The sequence below is a fragment of the Vulpes vulpes genome, chromosome 6 (assembly GCF_048418805.1).
Source record: "Vulpes vulpes isolate BD-2025 chromosome 6, VulVul3, whole genome shotgun sequence".
NCBI classification, from domain to species: Eukaryota; Metazoa; Chordata; class Mammalia; order Carnivora; family Canidae; genus Vulpes; species Vulpes vulpes.
The window spans coordinates 71,991,069-72,011,270 of NC_132785.1; the positions used below are offsets into that span (position 1 = coordinate 71,991,069).

At 35.3% G+C, this 20,202-nt stretch overlaps 1 protein-coding gene across 6 annotated transcripts in view; it reads left to right on the forward strand.

Moving 5' to 3' along the window:
• Nucleotides 1-20,202, forward strand: part of NUBPL (NUBP iron-sulfur cluster assembly factor, mitochondrial) — a 208,111-nt gene that overhangs the window by 50,206 nt on the left and 137,703 nt on the right. For 5 of the 6 annotated variants that reach the window (XM_026007679.2, XM_072761371.1, XM_072761367.1 and 2 more), the window contains one exon: nt 2,738-2,828. In XM_026007679.2, the coding sequence (XP_025863464.1) occupies nt 2,738-2,828 (91 nt within the window). Of the gene's footprint in view, nt 1-2,737; nt 2,829-16,358; nt 16,419-20,202 lie in introns of those variants that run through there. The other variant, XM_072761370.1, reaches the window with a different exon arrangement.

The window sequence follows — 20,202 nt, forward strand, 5'->3', positions numbered from 1 at the left end:
TGCCTTTGTCCTCTTGTCCTTTCTTTTACCTTATCTTCATACTTTCCTCTCTGTTTCCTTTTTGATATATGTAAGCCTTAGTACTAAATTTAGATCAGTGAGTAGTAACTACTACTACGGAGAGTATGCAGAGAACCTAACACATAGAAGAGTTTTTCTTATCTGTAGTTCCATTTTCTAGGAAACAGGAACTCTAAAATCTTGTAATCTCCCTCTCTTTATTCTTTTTTTTTTTTTTTTAAGAGAGTGTGAGCATGCAAGTGGCTGCTCCCTGTATATTAACAGCCATCTAGGTATGTGTAAAATCTGTTTTTTTACCACAGCAAATTTTAGGGCAGATCAGTTTTGTCTTGAACCTTGATGCCTTGATGCCAGCTTTAGACAGCATGGTTTTCTTCTGGGGACAGGGCAAATAGATGATAGATTCTCCTTAGCATTTGAGGGCACCTTGAAGATCTAGTGATACAAAAATTGACTCTAGTCCATTTGTTTGTAAGCACCCACTTGTTTCCTTGTTTCATGAAAACAAAATTAAAGCTAAATTATTTTACTTGATTTTATTTTTAGGAAATCAGTTCAAAACCTGGGACCTAGCCTTTTCAAGTTATTATAAAACCAACATTAATATAAATAACAAAAAAATCTTAGAATATTTTTGTTTTTATTGACATTTGTCATTTTGTGGTAGCTTTAAGTTTTTGTAAGTATCATGAGAAAAAAATATGGAAAAGAGGTGAAATTCTAGGACGTAAATATTAATGTAGGCAGCCTGGGTCCAAGGATCCAGAGTGGGGGGGATCCTCATGGGACGAGCCAACAGGATCCTTGACTTTGCCTAGGATAGAAATCAAACTCCTGGAGAAAGTAAAAGCAGAGTTTATTGAATAGTGTGAATGACAGAGAATAGCTGTTGGTCTGTCCGGGAAATTTGTAAAGGAAAATAGAATGAGTCTCAATGTTGCTTGGGGCTCAGGATTTTATATTGCAAAGAGATCTAGGGCATGTGTTCCTTTGGGAATCCAGGGTAGGGTCCCATCAAAGGCAAATGTCAGGTGAACAATAAGCTTATTTCATAAATTAGCAAAGGTAGCAGTATTGCTGCCAGTGTCAGCCGAGGTTTGTTCAAAGCTAATGTCCTGGAATATGTTTGGGATCTAGCTTTTCTTAGATGTTATCAGTTGTTTGGGGCCTAGGACAAAGCTCAGAGAATGATTAACTTTCGTTTCCCTTTAAGTGGGAACATAACTTCTTTGGCTTATTCAGAGACAAATATGGATTATGAGTAAATGGGGACTGCTAGAAAAATGGAACTTTTCTAGAATGGAGTCCCTTCAGCTTCTTTACTTCAATAGTAATAGCATTAGCAGACCCTTAGATGATAGTATGAACAATTATCTGCATTTCTTAAGGTTTTAATCTCCCTCACTTGAGAATCTTTTTATCTGTAGTAAATTTAATTCTGTATTAGTTTAACTAAATTATTTTGTTTATGGTTTAAAAAGAAGTTAAAAACAGGTCAGAATTTCTCATTGAAAGTTCCTCCTTTTTTAAAGCTAATACTTAAATGCATTAAACCTAAATTTTATATGCTACCTTTCTGTTAAAGTGTTCTTCCTATTCTCTCATTTATTTTACAGTAAACTGAGATTTTGGTAGAGGAAGATTTTAATCCCTAGTCCTCTAAGGCTCCGTGAGTCACACAGGGACATTAAATGGTTTTCTTAGAACTGCAGTTTTAGTATAAAGTTAGAAACATAAATGTTGAATGTACTTTATTTTACGTATAATAGGAACCAGACAGCAAGGTTTAAAAAGTAATTTTGTGTCTGGAAATAGGCAGATAACATGGAAGATGAGGGATTATTTAATTAAAAAAATATTTTTTTGAGGGGTTAAGAATTTTATCTTGCCAGGAAAAAGAGAGGGAGGAGAATTCTAAGTTTCTGTGAAACATAGCTCAAAGACATAGTTAGTATTAACATTCTTTTTGCTTGTATATGGAAAAACCAGTAACAGATTGATTTAACCTATCAAAGGAGAAATAGGAGGGGCGAAGAAGAAAAAAAGAGACATATTTGGAAATAGTGAATTTTGTTTTCCTTTACTTGGCTATGTTGCTGATAAACTGGAAACTAGTAAAGAGAACAATCAGGATATTCTCCTCATGGGTAGGTTGACAGATCATCAATGAAAAACAGTTTTAGTTGTTTATGAATTCTTCAGAAGACCTTGGATGTTTAACTAGGACTTGAATGTAAGATTTGCCTTGTCTCTGTCTGCCATGGTCCTCATTAGCATTTCCGTGCTGAATCTGTGTCAGAATTTGTCACTTGCTTTATTACAGTCTTATTCCTATGATTTTTTTTTCATTTTGTAAGGCTGTTCCATTTTCCTGGGGGTTTTGCCATTGTAAGTCATCATTTAAACATTATGTGTAATTTGTTAGTCTTCAGATCAGAAAGGTCTCAGTCTATTAGAGACTATATGGGAGATCTGAACTGCAATGTGTAAAGCGTTTTCAGGGGGCTTCTCAGTTATCTAGAAGAAATTAGTAAACCAACAAAAAAGTGTTTATATTGTTTATGATCTTTTACCTTACTGTTGCTTTGGAAGTTTATGTTAGGATTTTGGAATATTTTGCAAATTTTCTTTTTTATAGTTAGATTTACTATCACTATGTATGTTATCTTTGACAGAGAGTGGAAACAATCTTACAGCAAATTCTGTTTCCTTACAGTCAAAGGCCGTTGGATTGCTAGATGTGGATGTGTATGGCCCTTCAGTTCCAAAAATGATGAATCTGAAAGGAAATCCAGAATTATCACAGAGTAAGTAAAGAAGAGAGAGACAGAGCAGCCCTGGTGGCTCAGCGGTTTAGTGCCGCCTTCAGCCCAGAGTGTGATCCTGGAGACCCAGGATCGAGTCCCATGTCAGGCTCCCTGCATGGAGCCTGCTTCTCCCTCTGCCTGTGTCTCTGCCTCTCTCTCTCTTTCTCTCTCTCTCTCTCTCTCTCTCTGTGTGTCTCCCATGAATGCATAAATAAAATCTTAAAAAAAAAAAGAGACACTATGATAATAGATATCCTTTTTAAATTACCTCCTGAATGTCAGGTGTTGTGCAATGTACCATGCATACCTTATCCACAGTGTAGTATAGTCCTTCTGAAATCAGATATGGAGCCAGACTGTCTGGGTTTGAACGCTAGCTCTCTCACTGACTGTGTGGCTTTAGGTGAATTATTTAATCTCTTTGTACCTCACCTCTGCCCCCCTATGTAAAATAAGGCTAACAATTACCAGGGTTGCTGTGAGAAATCACTCAATTAGAAATTGCTGTTAAGAAAAAAAAAAAAGAAAAGAAAAGAAAAGAAATTGCTGTTAAGGAGCCAGGGCACGGAAAAGAGGGGATGGAGAGTAAGTAGTTCCTTAGATTTGCCTGAGGGCGCAAGTGACTAGCTAGTTTTGCCCTTTTTCCTCCCACCTTGTATGTTGATGCCCCCAAAGCAAGTCTGTCCCCTCTCCCCTATCTCCACAGTCACCAGAGATGAGCACATTTCTGATGGTGAAATAGAGAAGTATTTGCCTACTCCCTCAGGAAGTTGGAGAACTTTCAAAAAGCTCAAGTTGCAAGACAGGCTGCCATGGGGGTTTCTAAACCTCCCTGATGTGCATCGGGAGGAGCATTCACACCATTCTGACAGCACCTTGATAATAGGCCTGTCATATTCGGCAGTGTATATGAGTCCTAAGGGTTGGGTTTTTGTTTTTGTTTTTTTCTTGTTTAAAGGAACCAAGGGACTTTGCAATTAATTGGACCCTGGAGCCTGGAGTAGAGGTTGGGAGCAATGCAGGGACAACTGGGTTGGAGAGAATCCCAATCCTTGGGGCTAGAGAGGAAGTTACACATATTCATATTATGAGGGATGGCTTTCTTCCTAGACTGATTGGAGGATATTAAGCTTTCTTCTGGTTTGAATTGGATACACTGCTGCTGCAGTCCTGATGGGCCTTCCTTGCTGATTTGGAGGGGTTGGCCTTTCTCATAGCCCTCAGAGGACAGGAATGGAACAACTCTTGGCCCTGTGTCTATCACAGGCATTGACAGGTTTTTGTGTAGGGGATTATAAAATCCTCTACCTCATAACAAAGTGACCCTGGGTGGACCAAAGCTCAAAGGGCTTTGCAAAATTTTAATATATTAAAACAAGAGGCTACTAGAAAACATTCTATTGTATATAAAACCTGAGCTTTTAAAATAAAAAACCTAAAACCAATAAAAAAAAAAGAAAAGAAATTGCTTGTAAGTGTAGTGCATTTGACACAATGCCTGGCACATAGTCAGTGATCATTATCATTATCTCTTCACATTAAATGTGTGGATGTATGGAAGTATTTGAATAGAAAGTATATATTTGTGTTAGAAGACATGAAAATTATTTTTTCTAATCCTATATATGTTGTATTTGTCTTAATGTATTTCTAAAAACCCCTCAAATACTAGTTTCTTTTTCCAGCCTTCACTGCTATCAATAGGACAGTAATTTTTTGAGTAAATCTTTAATATTTATCATGCTTGTTATTACACTTTCTTGCAAAATTATCAAATGTAAAACATTAAGAACAAGGAAATGCTGTGATCAAAAAATGAGGTATTGGAAAGGGATATCTGGCTGGCTCAGTTAGTAGAGCATGAAGCCTCATGTTGGGCCATGAAGACTACTTAAATACTAAAAATACTAAAAATAAAAAAAAGTATTGGGAAAACTTTTAACTTCTTGAAAATGGTTTTAAGTGAAATTAGTTTGTTAAAATTTATTTCAAATTATAGGGGTGCCTAATAAAAAAAGTTATAGGGATGCCTGAGTTAAATAGCTGACTTTTGATTTAGGTCCTGGGATCCAGCGCTGTGTCAGGCTTCATGTTCCATGGGGAGTCAGCTTAAAGATTCTCTCTCCCTCTCCCTCTGTCCCTCCTGTCACTCATGCTTATGCTCTCTCTCTCAAATAAGTAAATAAATCTTTAAAAAAATTATTTCAAATTGTAATAAGGGTATATAATTGAATAATTACTTTTCATTTCTTATTGGGCTTTTTATTTTCCATAGATCTAGGACAGAATGACTGTATTTACTGTAGGATTTTTGTTGGATTATCTGTGTAAATAATAGAAGTATTTTTTTGTTGTTGTTGTCATCAAATGTTAGTTAATTAGGCATTGTCTACTATCTAATGTACTTTTGTTTGTGCTTTAGTTGTTGGAGTCAATTGCAATGTTAAGTTCTGAATAATTATAGGAAATTTGAAGATGTAGTGATGATAAAATTGACCCTAGCAGTCTTACATTGTAAGCACTCAATTAGTTTTTCTTGTTTAATGAAAATAAAACTTAGAAAGTGAAGTTATTCTAGTTTCTTTCTTCTTTGTCCTTTTAGTGGAATGTATACTTAGTTTGTAAATATGTGACATATGCCAAGATGTCAAACTTCACAAAGAAGGAGTAATGAATTTGCGTACTTTAAATGATAGACTTACTATGTCTGTCTCTTGATTAAAGTAATGTGAAAACTGGTGCATGCAGCATACGAGTGATGGCAAAATGGAGCCCTTGGTGTCATTTTTTTCTTAAGCAGTCTGTTCAGTCTATGCCAATATACTTGAAGTGAACTTTATAATTTCTTTCTTCTTGTTTTACTGAAGCTGTAATCTTAAATTTGATGTTTGCAAATTGGCTGCCATTAAATAGGCTTTCTGGTAAAGATGAGATGCTGGAAATCTCAGAAAGCCTTAAAAGAATACTTCTTTTGTGTTGACAAGCTGATCTTAAGTCGCCCAAGAAATGAACTGAATGATTAAGGCATTCACTTAAAAGAATGTGAATTCTTAAAAGCCCAACTTGTAAATTATTTTTGGAATCTTAGGTAAGTCTGCCACCATTATACTAATTGGCATCATTTTGACATTTCTATATTTTAACATGTTAATTATCCTGTTGTATTCTCTATTGTAGAAAACAAAATGTAATATGAAATTATCTAATAAGGAAAAACTGTGAAAGATTTGTTTTTAGCAGGTCATAAATCTTTGTGTTTATAATTAGCACCTACTTCAAGACAAATGGGTATTCTGTGCTTCTTTCCCTTTTAGAGTTATATCAGAAAGCTATCATTAAGGTGTGTAGACTAGTAGTATGGTACATTTATAATGTGGCCATATCTTTTAGGGCTGTCTGTACTTCACATTTTTTTCTAGTCTAATTCTAGGTTAAAAAAGCACAAACTTTATTTCTTATTTCCTAATCTTCTGACCATTCCTAATGTTTTTCAAAATTATTGGCACATTTTCAGTATTTTCTCTCAGATGAGAAAAATTAAAAGAACTTGCTATTGTTAGATAGTGGAAGGATTAACTTGCAATTTTATTTTTAATACTCTATCTTAACTTATGTGTCTTGCAAATTTTTGCTTTTTAAAATAGACTTCATTATTGCTGATTCATAGTTACTTTAATAATTTACTGGGTACTTTAATAAAACATGTTTTTTTTCTTTTTTTACATGAGAACAGAGCTTTATTTTTATTTTTGATTAAGATATAATTCATATACCATAAATGTCACTATTTCTTTTTTCTTTTTTTGAGGTTAACAGAAAATAAAGCATTTAGGAAAGTAGTTTGGTGAAAGCAGGATGTAAAATGAGTTTTGAAGGTGGAAGATGTGGGGAATATACATATATGAATTGCAGACTATAGGAAAAGGCAAAAAGACGAAAAATAACACTATACTAAGAGGCATGAAAAGTTTTGACGGTCTAGATTTGGTGAGGCTAACTTAGAAGAAATTAGGTATGCTACCAAAAAAAGAAAGAAAGAAATGTGATCTTTTTCACTTCCCTTCTGGACCTCTACTCTAGATTTTGTGTATGTGATATGCATCTATACTGGGTAATGGACTGAAATGATATTTTGTTGTTAAAATTGGACAGACTTCGTACACCCATGTTCATAGCATTATTCACTGTTGTTATTATGAATTCACTATTCATTATTCCATTATGTGGAAGCTACTCAACATATCTCAGCAGATGAATAGATAAGCAAAACATGGTATATACGTAAAATGGAATGTTAATCAGTGTTAGAAAGGAAAGCAGGAGCTTCCCACTTGGTAAACACATGATTTGGAGAGAGTGATGTGCTTGGAGAGGTCATGAAGTTATCTGTTCTTCCTCATGTATCTTCCTATGTATCTCATCTCTCTGATTGTTTCGGAGTTATATCCATTTAATTTAATTTAATTTAATTTAATTTAATTTAATTTAATTTGTTTTCCAGCACCCATACCTCATCCTTTCCCTGCTTCCCAACACTGAGAGCTAACCAATAATATGAGTTATATTCTTTTATAATAAGCTGGTAATATGGTTGCAGGGATTAGGATGTGGACATCTTTGGAGGACCATCATTCTTCATATCATACCACCATTCGATCCCCTCCACTCAAGGTTTTTGCCACTGTCAACACAGTGATCATTCTGGACAATGTCTTCCATTGCACATCAGCAAGAATTTCTTCTTGCTATGAATCTAGGAGTGTAATATCCAGGTCATGAGTTTGTGAATGCTTACATTACTTTCCAAGATGTTTATATCACCTTATGCTCTGTTCGTTATATATGAGAGACACCATAGATCCACATCCTTTTTACATAGGACATAAGATGGTATCTCATTATTGTTAAAAAAAAAATAAGGAAAGTCTTGCAACATCTTTGCAACATGGATGAACCATGAAGACATAGTTCATCCTAGGTGAAATAAGCCAGTCACAAAAAAGACAAATGTTGTATGATTCCACTTATATGAAGTGCTTAGAATAGTCAGAATCATAGAGACAGAAAGTAGAGTGGTGGTTGCCAGGAACTGGAGGGAAGGGGAGAATGGGAATATATTGTTTAATAGGTGTACACTTTTAGTTTCACAAGATGAAAAAGGTTATAGAGATGGATAGTCATGATGGTTGGACAGCTTTATGAATCTATTTAATATCACTGAACTATAGGCTTAAAAAAAGATGGTAAATTTTGTTTTATATATTTTACTATAATGACAAAAATTGGGAAAAAAAGTTAAATAGATTTGCCCTGGCAATATTACCACAATATAGGATTTCTTCAATAGTGTCCATGGTATTGTCCATGGTATCACTGTATTGACACAGTGATTCTGTTTGTTCTTTAAAAGAGCAATCATCACTGGAGGAAAATAAAATAGTAATGTTTCATTGGGAGACTTAGTAATTTAGTTTTAAGCCTTCTCTACTTTCCAGTTTGGAAACTTCACTAGTCTACCAGATACTAGGAGTTGGAGCCTAAAATTTTATTTTCATCTCATGTAAAAAACTTATTACATTTAAAATCCTTAGTGTTATCATGACCAGTATTACCATTTGGAACATTACCAGCACTGTAAAGCTCTGTATGATGTGATCCCCACCTTCTCTCTACTTCCATAGTCCCAATTCCAACAAGCTTGCTTTGCTAATTCAGTGAACAATGAGTTTTATTTTCCATCACCATAAATGTCACCATTTCTAACATGTGAATGTTTACATTACTTTCCAAAATGTTTGACAGTGTTTGAGCCATGATGGAGAGGACAGTATTCAGCATGCCAGCTTTGGGACTTTGAGCAACCTGGAAAAAAAGGAAGGAACTAAGGAACTAGTAGGTCATTGTACACCACCATTCTTTCCTCTAACCATCTATATTGCCAAACTAAAATAGTGCATGGACACTAAAACAAAGATGTTACTTGTTACTGTTTTTCTGGAGGTTGGTATTATAATAGGTTAGGAGAAGTGGTGAATGAGGAAGCAGTGACAGTAAGGTTTTCATCTTATTCCCTGAGGTCTTTCAGTTAAGGAAAAGAAAGCAGAAATAGCAGCTTGCAGTTTCATTGGCTTTGAGATATCCCTAGCAGTATATAAACCACAGACTTTCTTTTGAAGTGGTAGAGTGAGTGCCTTGAACTGAGTTCTCCAGAAAACAGATTCCTGTGGATTGCTAATTTATTAGAAGTACAAACCCAGTCTGAGGAAGGAGACAAGGAGGAAGAGCTAATATGAAATTGTGCTATCAGATAGCTAACTGTCCCTTAATGTGACAGATTGCTTGACTGCCTGGGACTGTGTATGTGGGAGGAAAGGGGAAGAATTTATCTAATTATATCCATCTCCCATTGTCCAAAGCCTCACCTCAGTAGGTAGGAACTAACCTGCATTTCTGAGTTCTGTATGAGTGAGTCCCACCAGAGTCCTAAGGCATCCTATACTTTGGCATCAGGATGGTCATTTTTTTTTTTTTTTTGGAGGGGGGGAGGTGAAAGGCACATAGTATATAGGCCTGAAGTGAAGTACTTTCAGAGAGCCCCTGTGTGACATTGGTCAGAGCCCATGCAGAGCTGGTGGCTGGAATGAGAGTGAAGCTAAAAGGGCGTAGAGAGGTCATGTGGGACTTTCAATGCATGGGGATGGAGGTCGGGAGCTGAGCTCTTCTGTACCCAGACAGCTATTTCAGTGAATCCCTTATTGACTGATGCTAGGACATAATGGCAGGGAATCAAGAAATTGCAGGATTCTTTCCAATTTTGATATCCTGAATTCTTTTTTTTTTTGATATCCTGAATTCTTAAGAGAACATAAATTGATCCCTCTAATCTATTAAACCAGTACATTTCAAAGTTTATTTCTTGGGCAGCCCAGGTGGCTCAGCGGTTTAGCGCCACCGTCAGCCCAGGGCATGATCCTGGAGACCTGGGATCGAGTCCCACGTCGGGCTCCCTGCATGGAGCCTGCTTCTCCCACTGCCTGTATCTCTGCCTCTCTCTCTCTCTCTCTGTCTCTCTGTCTCTCATTAATAAATAAATAAAATCTTTAAAACAAAACAAAACAAAGTTTTATTTCTCAAGAGAGTGCATGCCTCAAAGGGATATTTGAGTAATATTTAGAAATTCAGTTTCATAGTTGTCTTTCATAAGATATGCACAGAAAATAAAATGGCTTTATCTGTTTTTAGTCATTTTATTTTTTCAATTTGATAATTTTTTATTTTTAAAAATATAACAGTATTATTTGTTGTAGTCATTCTGTTGTATATGTACATAACATATACTTTTTAACTTTAAAATATAAAATTTGATAGTATCAAACTCTAGATCTAAAAACTTGGTTTCTTTATGATTGAGGTTTTTTGGGGGACTTGTAATGCTTATCAGTTTTAAGTATAATAATATTGTGGGGATTGGGACTTGAGTATAAGGGCTAAGTTTTAACTGATGTTTGAGATAAAGACGGGTGCATCAGTAAGCCACTTTCTTATTTCAAACAACTGATTGCAAAATTTGATATTTCACATTGTACACTTGACCAAAGCCTCACAATAAGCAAGAATGTTCTGTCAGATTTGGGCAAGAATAGTAACTAAAATTGAGATAACAGTCTTGGTAATCTGAGTTTAGATGGCTGTGTTTGGATACAATATGGCTTTTTACTTATAAATGTTTATTACAGATTCCATAGCTGGAAAAAAATACACATGTACATGCATATGTACATACACACATATATTTAAGTAAAGCATCTTTTAAAATTGTTACTTGCAACCTAACACTGACTTAAAATAAAAGTGGTTGCTTTAGAAATAAATTATGCTTATTTTAAATCTAGTTTTAAAATGTGCTTATGTATTAAAAGTGAAATGTTAAAGGAAACATTATTTCCATTTACTTAGCACATGCTTATTGGGTATATCCTATAGTTAGTAGTTAGTAAGTATGAAAAATATTTGATTTGTTGGCTGTCAGATCAAATAAGGTTTGTTGCTCATTCTCTTGGAGCTTATAATATACTAGCCAGTGATCAAAGCATAATAAGCATAAGTAAATGCTATAATGGAAGGTAAGCATGCTTCTTTGTGAACTGAGATGGGGACTATAAGTCAAACTGGAAATTTAGAGAAGTCTTCTTGGAGGAATGATTTTTGAGCTAAATTTTAAAAAATAGATGAGCCAGGAGTTGGTGGTAAGGAGTTGAGGATTGAAAGTAAGGAGGAAATTCCAGGCAGAAGGAATATTATCATGTGTTAAAAGCCTACATAATGCAAATTGTTTGGTATGGCAGTAAGTGAAGAATCTCTGTGGGTTAGTTGCAAGAGTAAGATTGGGCCAAGAAAGATAGGTGATGATGGTCTTACCATAAATGCCTTTGTGCTTTCAGTTTGAGGAACTGATGTGAAACTCAGGCTGTGAGAAACTCTCATGAATTTTAGGTAGGGGAGTGATACTATCAGTTCTGTGTTCTAGGAAGTTCATTTTGGCAACATTGTGGAGGAAAGGTAATAGGACCAGATGTGGGGTAGGGCCAGTTGGGATGCTACTATAGTTATCCAGGTGAGATGTTATAAGGCCTGATTTAAGTATATGGCAGTAGAAATGGAGGAGAAGGGACCTAATTGAAAAATATTAAGGAGATTGAAATAATAGGATTTGGTAATTCATTGAATTTGAATGAGAAAGAGGTGTCTACGATGGCTCCTGGAATTCTGGATTGAGTGATTGTGTAGATAAATGTGTCATTTATCAAGATAGAGCAGAGAAGGAAAAGGAATAAATGTAAGGAAAGCAGTAATGAGTTAAGGTTTATTGAATTTGATGTCCAAAGAGAGTTAGGCAACAGGTGATTGGAATATATTGTGTTCAGGAGAGAGGTTTGGGTTAACAGTACAGATTTGGGAGTTAGCAGTGTGTGTGCGTGCATGTGTGCATGTGTGTATATTTGAAGTTGCTAGTTTAGATCACTGATTTTCAACCTGGAGTGATTTTCTTCCCTCAGGAGACATTTGACAATGAATAGAGATTTTTGATTGTTACAGTTGAGGGATCTTGTGGGTAGAGGCCAGAGATGCTGCTAGACATCCTGCAATGCACAAGGCATCCCCTTACAACAAATTATTACCTGGTCCAAAATGTCAGTTAGGTTGTGGTTGAGAAATTCTGACTTAGCTATGATAGCCCAAAAGAGTTATAGAGAGAGTCAAGTGTAGGACTGAGGATAGAATTTGATAGGATAGAACCCAAAGGGATCAGGGAAAGACTGAGAAGAGCTGACCAGAGAAGTAGAGAGAAGACAAGGAAAATATGAACATTAGAAGCCAAGAGGAAGTTTTAGGAGGAAGTAACAAATATTTTCAGAGTGGCTAAATAAGTTAATAATTGAAAATTATATTTTAAGTTTAATAGTATGTTACAACCACTATTTTGAAGATATCTCAGTACAACTTGTGCTATACTTCTTGAAGAAGTATATTTTATAAAATATATATGACCCTTGGGAAATCAGTCATTTGGGAATCTGTTATTGAACATGTCTATAAAGGTACTGTGCTATGTTCTAGGAAATAAAGACAAGTAAGTTGAAAACTCTGTACTTAAGTTTGCAGTCCAGTGAGGGAGATGGAAAATGTCAGCACACTAAGTACTCTGGGAAGGTATGAACAGAGGACCATGGAAACAGAAGAACTTGTAATCTTTCTGTGATGCAGTCCAGCCAACCCTGGATCTGATAAGGCTTTCAACTATAAAGCATGAAAAAGAGCAAGAGACTTGGTCATATTAAAAAGAGAGAGAGAAATTATGTTTACCTTTAAATTTTGTTTTAAATTTTCATATTAAACAAAAAATGAACATTTAAACTATGGGTGATATATTCCATCTGTCATGAACAAAATACATATATGGGATGTTTTATTTATAAATCAGTTTAATCTATCATCCTTCTACTACTACTTCTACCCCAAAATGGTCTTTTATCTTCAGTACCTGAGGCCTGCCTTGTCTGCTCTATAACCTTCCTCCGTCCTCTCTATTGACTTTTGTTTCTTTGTAATTTCAGATAGAGACTGGAAATGGTAGTAGTGACAGGAGGCTGTGGAGAGTTGAAGGTTGTCTGGAGAATCTGTCGGTTTGTCCTGGTATCAGATTGTCCTCTTACAGGTCTCTTTCCTCCAAAACAATAACTGTCTACCACCTAATTCCAGGTTTGACCTGAGGTAGAGAGTGGGACTTTTTTCTCATAAACTTGAATGTTTTCAGGGTTCCTACTTTAGATACAAATCTTTTTACTCTATTCATCTTCAACTTCTCAGTGTTCCATTATAGCATAATATAGTAGTTCTCAAACTTTTTTGGCCTCTGGAGACTCTTAAGCTCTTAAAAATATCCCACACTGCTTTTGTTAATGTAGGTTATATTTACCAAGTTAGAAATTAAAACTGAGAAATTAAAAACATTTATTAATTCATTAAAAATTACAAACTCACAAACTTGTTAACATAAGTAACATTATTATGTATTCTGAAGTAAAAAATTAGCAAGATGTAATGGAATTGTTTTACATTTTTGTAAATCATTTTAATGTCAGGCATAATAGGAGACTGCTAGATTTTCATATCTACTTTGGCATTGCATTCAGTCTGTTGCAATATGTTGTTTTGGCTGAGGTATTTGAGGAAAATATAACCTCACATAGACATGTAGTTGGAGAAAGGAAGGATATTTTACTAGTTATTTCAAGTAACTATTGGATTCTCTTCTTTGATATTATACCACAATTTTGATAAGTGGTGGCTTCTTAGAGATTAGTTGCAGTATGGAATCTGAGACTGTATCAGCGAACTTTTCATAGTCTGTTATATTAAAATCTTTGGTCTATTTTAGACTTTGAGTTGGATTTTATAACATCATGCATTGTCATTTAGAAAATATTAGTTCACTGATTTATGCTGGTCTTCCAGTTGTTTACATGTTTCATTATATAATATAAACAATCCATTTATTAGTACTATATTATTGTGTATTATCAGACGGTTCTCTAAGTATCAGAAGTTATTAAACTCATGGTGGGGGATCCCTGGGTGGCGCAGCGGTTTAGCGCCTGCCTTTGGCCCAGGGCGCGATCCTGGAGACCCGGGATCGATTCCCACGTCGGGCTCCCGGTGCATGGAGCCTGTTTCTCCCTCTGCCTGTGTCTCTGCCTCTCTCTCTCTCTCTCACTGTGTGCCTATCATAAATAAATAAAATAAAATAAAATAAAATTTAAACTCATGGTGACCAGATAAAGGTTTTTTCAGAAAATCTAATTTTACATGAAAGTTTAATTTTGTCATAGAAACAAATATTGTCAATTGGATGATGTGAAGTGACAGGCTCATTTCATTTTGTATACTAAATATCCAAATCTGAGCACCCATCATTTTGAAGAAATGATGTTCTATGAAAAAATATATCTTGTTTAGCTTACAACTCAGTTACATAAGTGCTTTCCCTTGAGAGCCATTGTAATGTAATACAGTATACAGCAGAGGTGCTTTATGTGTACTTCTCATTTGTCACACAGAATGTTTAAAAAGACATGTACTCAAGGGTTAGGATTTGATAAATACTTGTCGCCACTTCATCGAGACATTCTTCAGTGAAACTGGCATTTATTTTTAGTGTTGTATGTGGTGGTGAATATGGTGACTATAAAATAGGGTTTGGTTCTGCCACTGCCTTGTTTTTTACTAAGGTGCTGATAGTCTTGCCTACTATTGTTTTTGGACCATCTGTCCAAAGGATAGAGGTCCTTTGTGAAAGACAAAGGTCCTTTGTGAAGTTGTGAAAGACAACTTCAGTTAAAAGCCAATCATATCTTAATATTTTTATGAAAATAGTTTTACCCCTTTGGATTATCTGAAAGGTTCTTGGGATCTCCAGAGGACCAGTAACACTTGAAAACTACTGGTTTAATGGAAAGTTCTTCAACCAGAAGTCAGAAGTCTTACTTTGTAGTTTAGTAATTCTTATTATCGCTTTCATGAAATTTTTGGCCTCATTTTTCCCCTTACTTAAAAAAAATAATGTAGAAATGAATGCTTTAAAGTTTATGTCTGAAGTCTGGAAATAATAATTTAGATGTGGCACTTTGTAAACAAGTCCCTTAGAGATTTGAATTAGTTCTTTTCTCTCCATTTATTTTGTTTACTCTACTGGTGTTAAGGTACCTAGAGCTGATAACCTGTTTCTGAAAAACTTCTAAATAATTTTTTAAAAATGTAATGTTTGAATATGATTATCCTCAACACAGACACTGCATTCATGTTGGAATCTGGATTGTAAGATACAAAAGTTGTCCTCAAGCTGCTTGTACCTGATTAATAAGACACTCAGAAATAGCAATATAATGTACTTTAATGTACATTATATACATTTATAATGTACTCAGTCACATAATTGATTTAAATGATATATAGGAGACCAGTGAGAGGGTAAGATTGAGGGCAGGGGAGGTAGAGAATGGCTCCATGATGATGATAGAATTAAATCATATCTTAATGGAAATGGGGAAATGATATGTGCCAATATACAAAGAGAACATGTCATACTTCTTTTTTCCTTTTCAAACTCTATTCATTCCTTTTTCCCTTTAATATTCTCTCTTCCCTTTCTGTGGTTTGGGACATAGTTTTTCATGTACTCCTTTTGTACTCCTTTTCTTTGGACTATTCTGAGGCCTGTCATTTGTGCTTCTGCTAAGACAGTGTGATGTGATGGAAAGAGGAAAGATCTTGGCCTTTATATATATATATATATATATATATATATATATATATATATATATATATATATAATTTATTTATGAGAGAGAGAGGGGGGAGAGAGAGAGAGAGAGAGAGGCAGAGACACAGGCAGAGGGAGAAGCAGGCCCTGCGCAGGGAGCCTGATGTGAGACTCAATCCTGGGACCCCAGGATCATGCCCTGGGCCAAAGGCAGGTGCTAAACTGCTGAGCCACTCAGGGATCCCCAGATCTTGGGCTTTGGTTTAGATTGACTCAACCCCCAATTCCCATGGCACTACTTACTGCTGTGTACTGGTGGGCAAATTCCACAACATTGAAGGCAGTATGAAAAAGAAGTGAGATAATAAATTTAAGCGTTTTTAGTAAATGTTAACTGCTTATCCCCATTATTACAAGTGGTTGATAGTAACACAGGATGCATTAATTGAGTTGATAGCATGGTTTGATGAAATTTATTTCTTAGACTCCGCAAAAGACTTATTACAAGGCAGTCAATAAGATACAGTAGGGTTTTAGAATCTGAGAGACTTGCAGTCAGATCCTGACTATAACTTATTACCTTTGTGTACTTTGGACAAGTTGTGTTAAACTCTCATAGCCTTGGTTTATTTATATAATGAATGGGAATGGTTTTGGGAAGATATTGGTAGAGTCTCCCTAAGTATTTCTTTCTTTCTTTCTAGTATTGGATATGATTTTGTTCAGCCTCAACTGTCATGAATATCTTGACACACTCTATCCACTTCAAGGTGAGGGGAGGGAACATATCCGGATCTGGAAGGAGACAGTCCTGTAGGGATGTCTTCTCGGGAGGAGCAGTGAGATTCACTGGAGGGACCCAGCCAGCCCAAGACACCGCACCCCACCCCCGCCGAGAGGAAAACCAGGAAATGAAATACCCTGATCTCCCTCTCCTTCCTCTTTCTGCTCTGCTTTTGATGTAGTGATGTAGTCCATATGGGGATCCCTAATTCTGAGGACAGGGTGAACTGGAAGGACGAATGACAGATGATCAAGAAGGACAGGCTTATAGTAGTTGCCTGGCCTTTTCCTTCAGAAGCAGAGGTGTTTGTTTCAAGACACAAACTCAGGATTTGAAACGAGAGAAAATCCATCTTATAGATTGTCATCTGCTTGCCTTTCTATATGTATATAGTTACTCCTAACTAGTGTTCTGTGTGTGCACTGAAGAATTGATGAAAGCAGGGAGGAAGAAATAATGTTACGTTATCTAGATTCCATTAAGTTCATCAGCAAATTTATGTTACAGGTAAGGAGGGTAATAAAATAATAAAGTTTGCCCAGAGTGGTAGGCCAGAATCTAGATACTCCGTAACCCACAATGTATTTGTGTGTAAGAAAATTACCAGAGGAAAAGAGAAGGAAATATTTTGATGTATATCAAAGTAGTTTATTCAACTCTGAAACATGGTAGTGGTGATTATTTATATGTAACCTATATTTACATGTCAGCTGTATGTTCCATGCCTTCTACTTTTAACTTATTAATAGACATAGATAGATAATTAATTCAGTCTTTCTGTAAGTCATTAAAAGGAACCTTGGTGGAAATGAGGCATTCCTTATTATAAACAGAGACCGAGAACATTTAATTACTGACAAATTAGGAACATGAATTAAAATGGCTGCTGTTCTCTAGCGTAAGCTGTATTTGAAACTCTTGGTTTGTGGTATTATAAAATTACGGAATCCACAGAAGTGTGATAGATGATGATCTGCCTAAACAGTTCCAGTAAGGGAGATTTTGCTGTGTCATGACAGGTCTATTTAATGTTATTATTCTGAATAAAAATCTGCCTCATAACTTTGACATACTTTTACTAGTTCTGTCCTCATGAGAACCACCTAATCTATTTTCTTTTGATAACTTGTGAAATATTTGTATACCATGATCACAGCCTTACGTTTTTTCTCAGCTATGCAATTTCCAGCCTTCAGCTTTTTCTCATATATTAATGCAGTTTCGAGTATGCTGACCATTCTAGTTATTTTTCTGGCCATGGGTCATGTCAGTATGCCTCTTAAATGAAGTTGCCCAAGTTGAATATTATTTCTTGGCATATTCTGAAGTGTTGTAGTGAATACATTTTTAATTACCTAGTACAAAATGGAGAGCAATGCAATAAAGGTGAAAAGGGATAAAATCAGTTCTTCACACTTTACTTTTTTTATGGTATGCTTACTTAACTCCCATAGTTATGGAAGTAAGTAAGGAAACATCTAGGTTCATCAGATTCCCTTAATCTCTTATTTCCCTATTGCTTGTCTGTGATCCCCCCGCCCCCCCCCCCCCATCTAAATTCCTTAGTTCTAAGGAGTAGACAAACTGCATTCACTGTAAGATACTTGAATGTATACATTGACACTTCATTTAGGCTTACTCATTATCAAGAGCCCTCAAAGTTTTGGTAATTTGACTTTGTGATGTTTATGTTCCTTGTTTGCTATCTAGTTCATGCTGGTCCTTGAAAACATGGACAGTTTCTTGACCTTACTAGGATATCTGATCACCCTTTGAAAAGATTACCTTCAACCTTTTAGGGCTAATGACTGTATAAGTAGCCAGCCATGGAAGTTAAGTAATAAATAATGGTGGGCATGTAAGATTCTGTTTTATAGTCATAATTTATCCCATACCTAATTGTTGGTTATTTTGTAAAATGTTCTCTTGAGAACAGCAGTAAACTACAAAGTAATTTCTCTGTTGCATCTTTCCTGTCAATAAAAAGAATGTAGCATTGTGGCATTGAGTCAGATGAGAAAGATAAGAGAAAAAGCAAAATCTAATCAGTCAGTAAAGATATTAGTTGAATTTGAGTATAGTGTACAAAATACCACCAGCTTAAAGCAGGCAATTAAATGTTGTGTTAGGAGGCTGCTTAAAAAATTTGAAGGAATGTATAATATATTGAGATGCAGGAAAAGTAATGGGCCTGAAAATTCCTGGTAACGTAAGAAGAAATTTGGCATGCTAGACAGGTAGAGCTCTCCTAGAAGGAGCCCCTAGGTCCTGTGATCCTTTCTTGATTCTCTGATGATCACTATCCCTAAACCATATCTTGGTAAACATGCTACCTTTAGTTATGAAACAAATCTATCATTAATAGTTTTGTATTAAGTTTAGGAAGAAGTTTTATAATCATTGTAATAATATATATCTGTGTTTTTAAAGGTGCTTTTAATGTTTAAGAAAATCAAACATACTAGAGAATCTGAGACATTAACTATGATTTTAAATGATTTTAAATTTTGAAATGTTTAATTGATACTATATACTAAGCATATAGTAGATGCTCAGTAAGTATGTTGAATGAGTGAAGGGATAGAATTCTAAGCAATTAGTGTTTATTAAAAATAATATTTTATTTAAAAATATTTAAAATAAAATTAATTTTTAAAGAATGGTAATTTATGTTTAGCCTTAGTTAGGGTTACACCTATTTTATAAGGTAATGAATTTAATCCTAGATGGCACAGAGTGGAGTTTTGAAAGCACTATTTTAGAAGTACTTGAGTGGTAGCCAGAATCACAAAACTATCTGACATTGCAGTATTTCATTACGTTTCTGTGCAGTGTCCAGTTTACTGTGGGGTCACAGACATTAGTGACTGTACTTGCTATTACTTCTTTCCTTTGATTTCTTGTATATATACTCTGATATATGGACTATTTGTTTGAGCCACCAAACCCTTGGTATAACTAAATGGGTAATGTAGTAAGGCTTTTATTGTGTATACAAAATATTTATGGAAGAGAGTTGGCCCCTAAGTATTTGTAAATTTACTTTATGTTTTTTATATTTTTATCATAATTTATTTATATTCCACAGCTGTGTCTTTTTATTACATTGTTTTTGTTATGTTAGATCAATTTTTTCAGTAGTCTTCTTAAAATAGCTTTTCATTTCTAGGCTTTGTATCTTTTCCTTTCCTCTTAAAACAAGTTGAGTCTATGAAAGTCTTTTAACCATCCTGGTATAAAGTCCACACAGAAGTCAGTGTTTTGTCTTTGTAGTACACCTGGTTATTTTCTCTATTCTGTTTATGTTCTTAATTGGGACTTTTATAATGACAGTCATCATTTTGTCTTCATTTTTTTTAACGATTATTTCTTTATTTGAGAGAAATAGTGTGCTCATACACATGCCTCCGTGGGGGGCGGGGGGTGGAGAAGCAGAGGGAAAGCATCTTCAAACAGATGCCCTGCTGAGTGTGGAGCCCAGATGCAGATGCAGATGTGTGGCTCAAGCCCTTCACTTGTGAGATCATTACCTGAGCTAAACCAAGAGTCAGCTGCTTATCTGACTGAGCTATCCAGGTGCCCCTTGTCTTTATTTTTTTGTGTTTAGAATTTTTTTTTTCTTTGCTTCACAGTATATACACAGTAACAGGTGTTCTAGTTACTCTTAGAAGTGCAGTTTTGTGTTAAGGCCTTGTCATATGGCTAAGATATCTTTTTCTAGTCCCACTATTTCACTCCTGTTTTGCTGCTAAATGCTCTTTTTTTTTTTT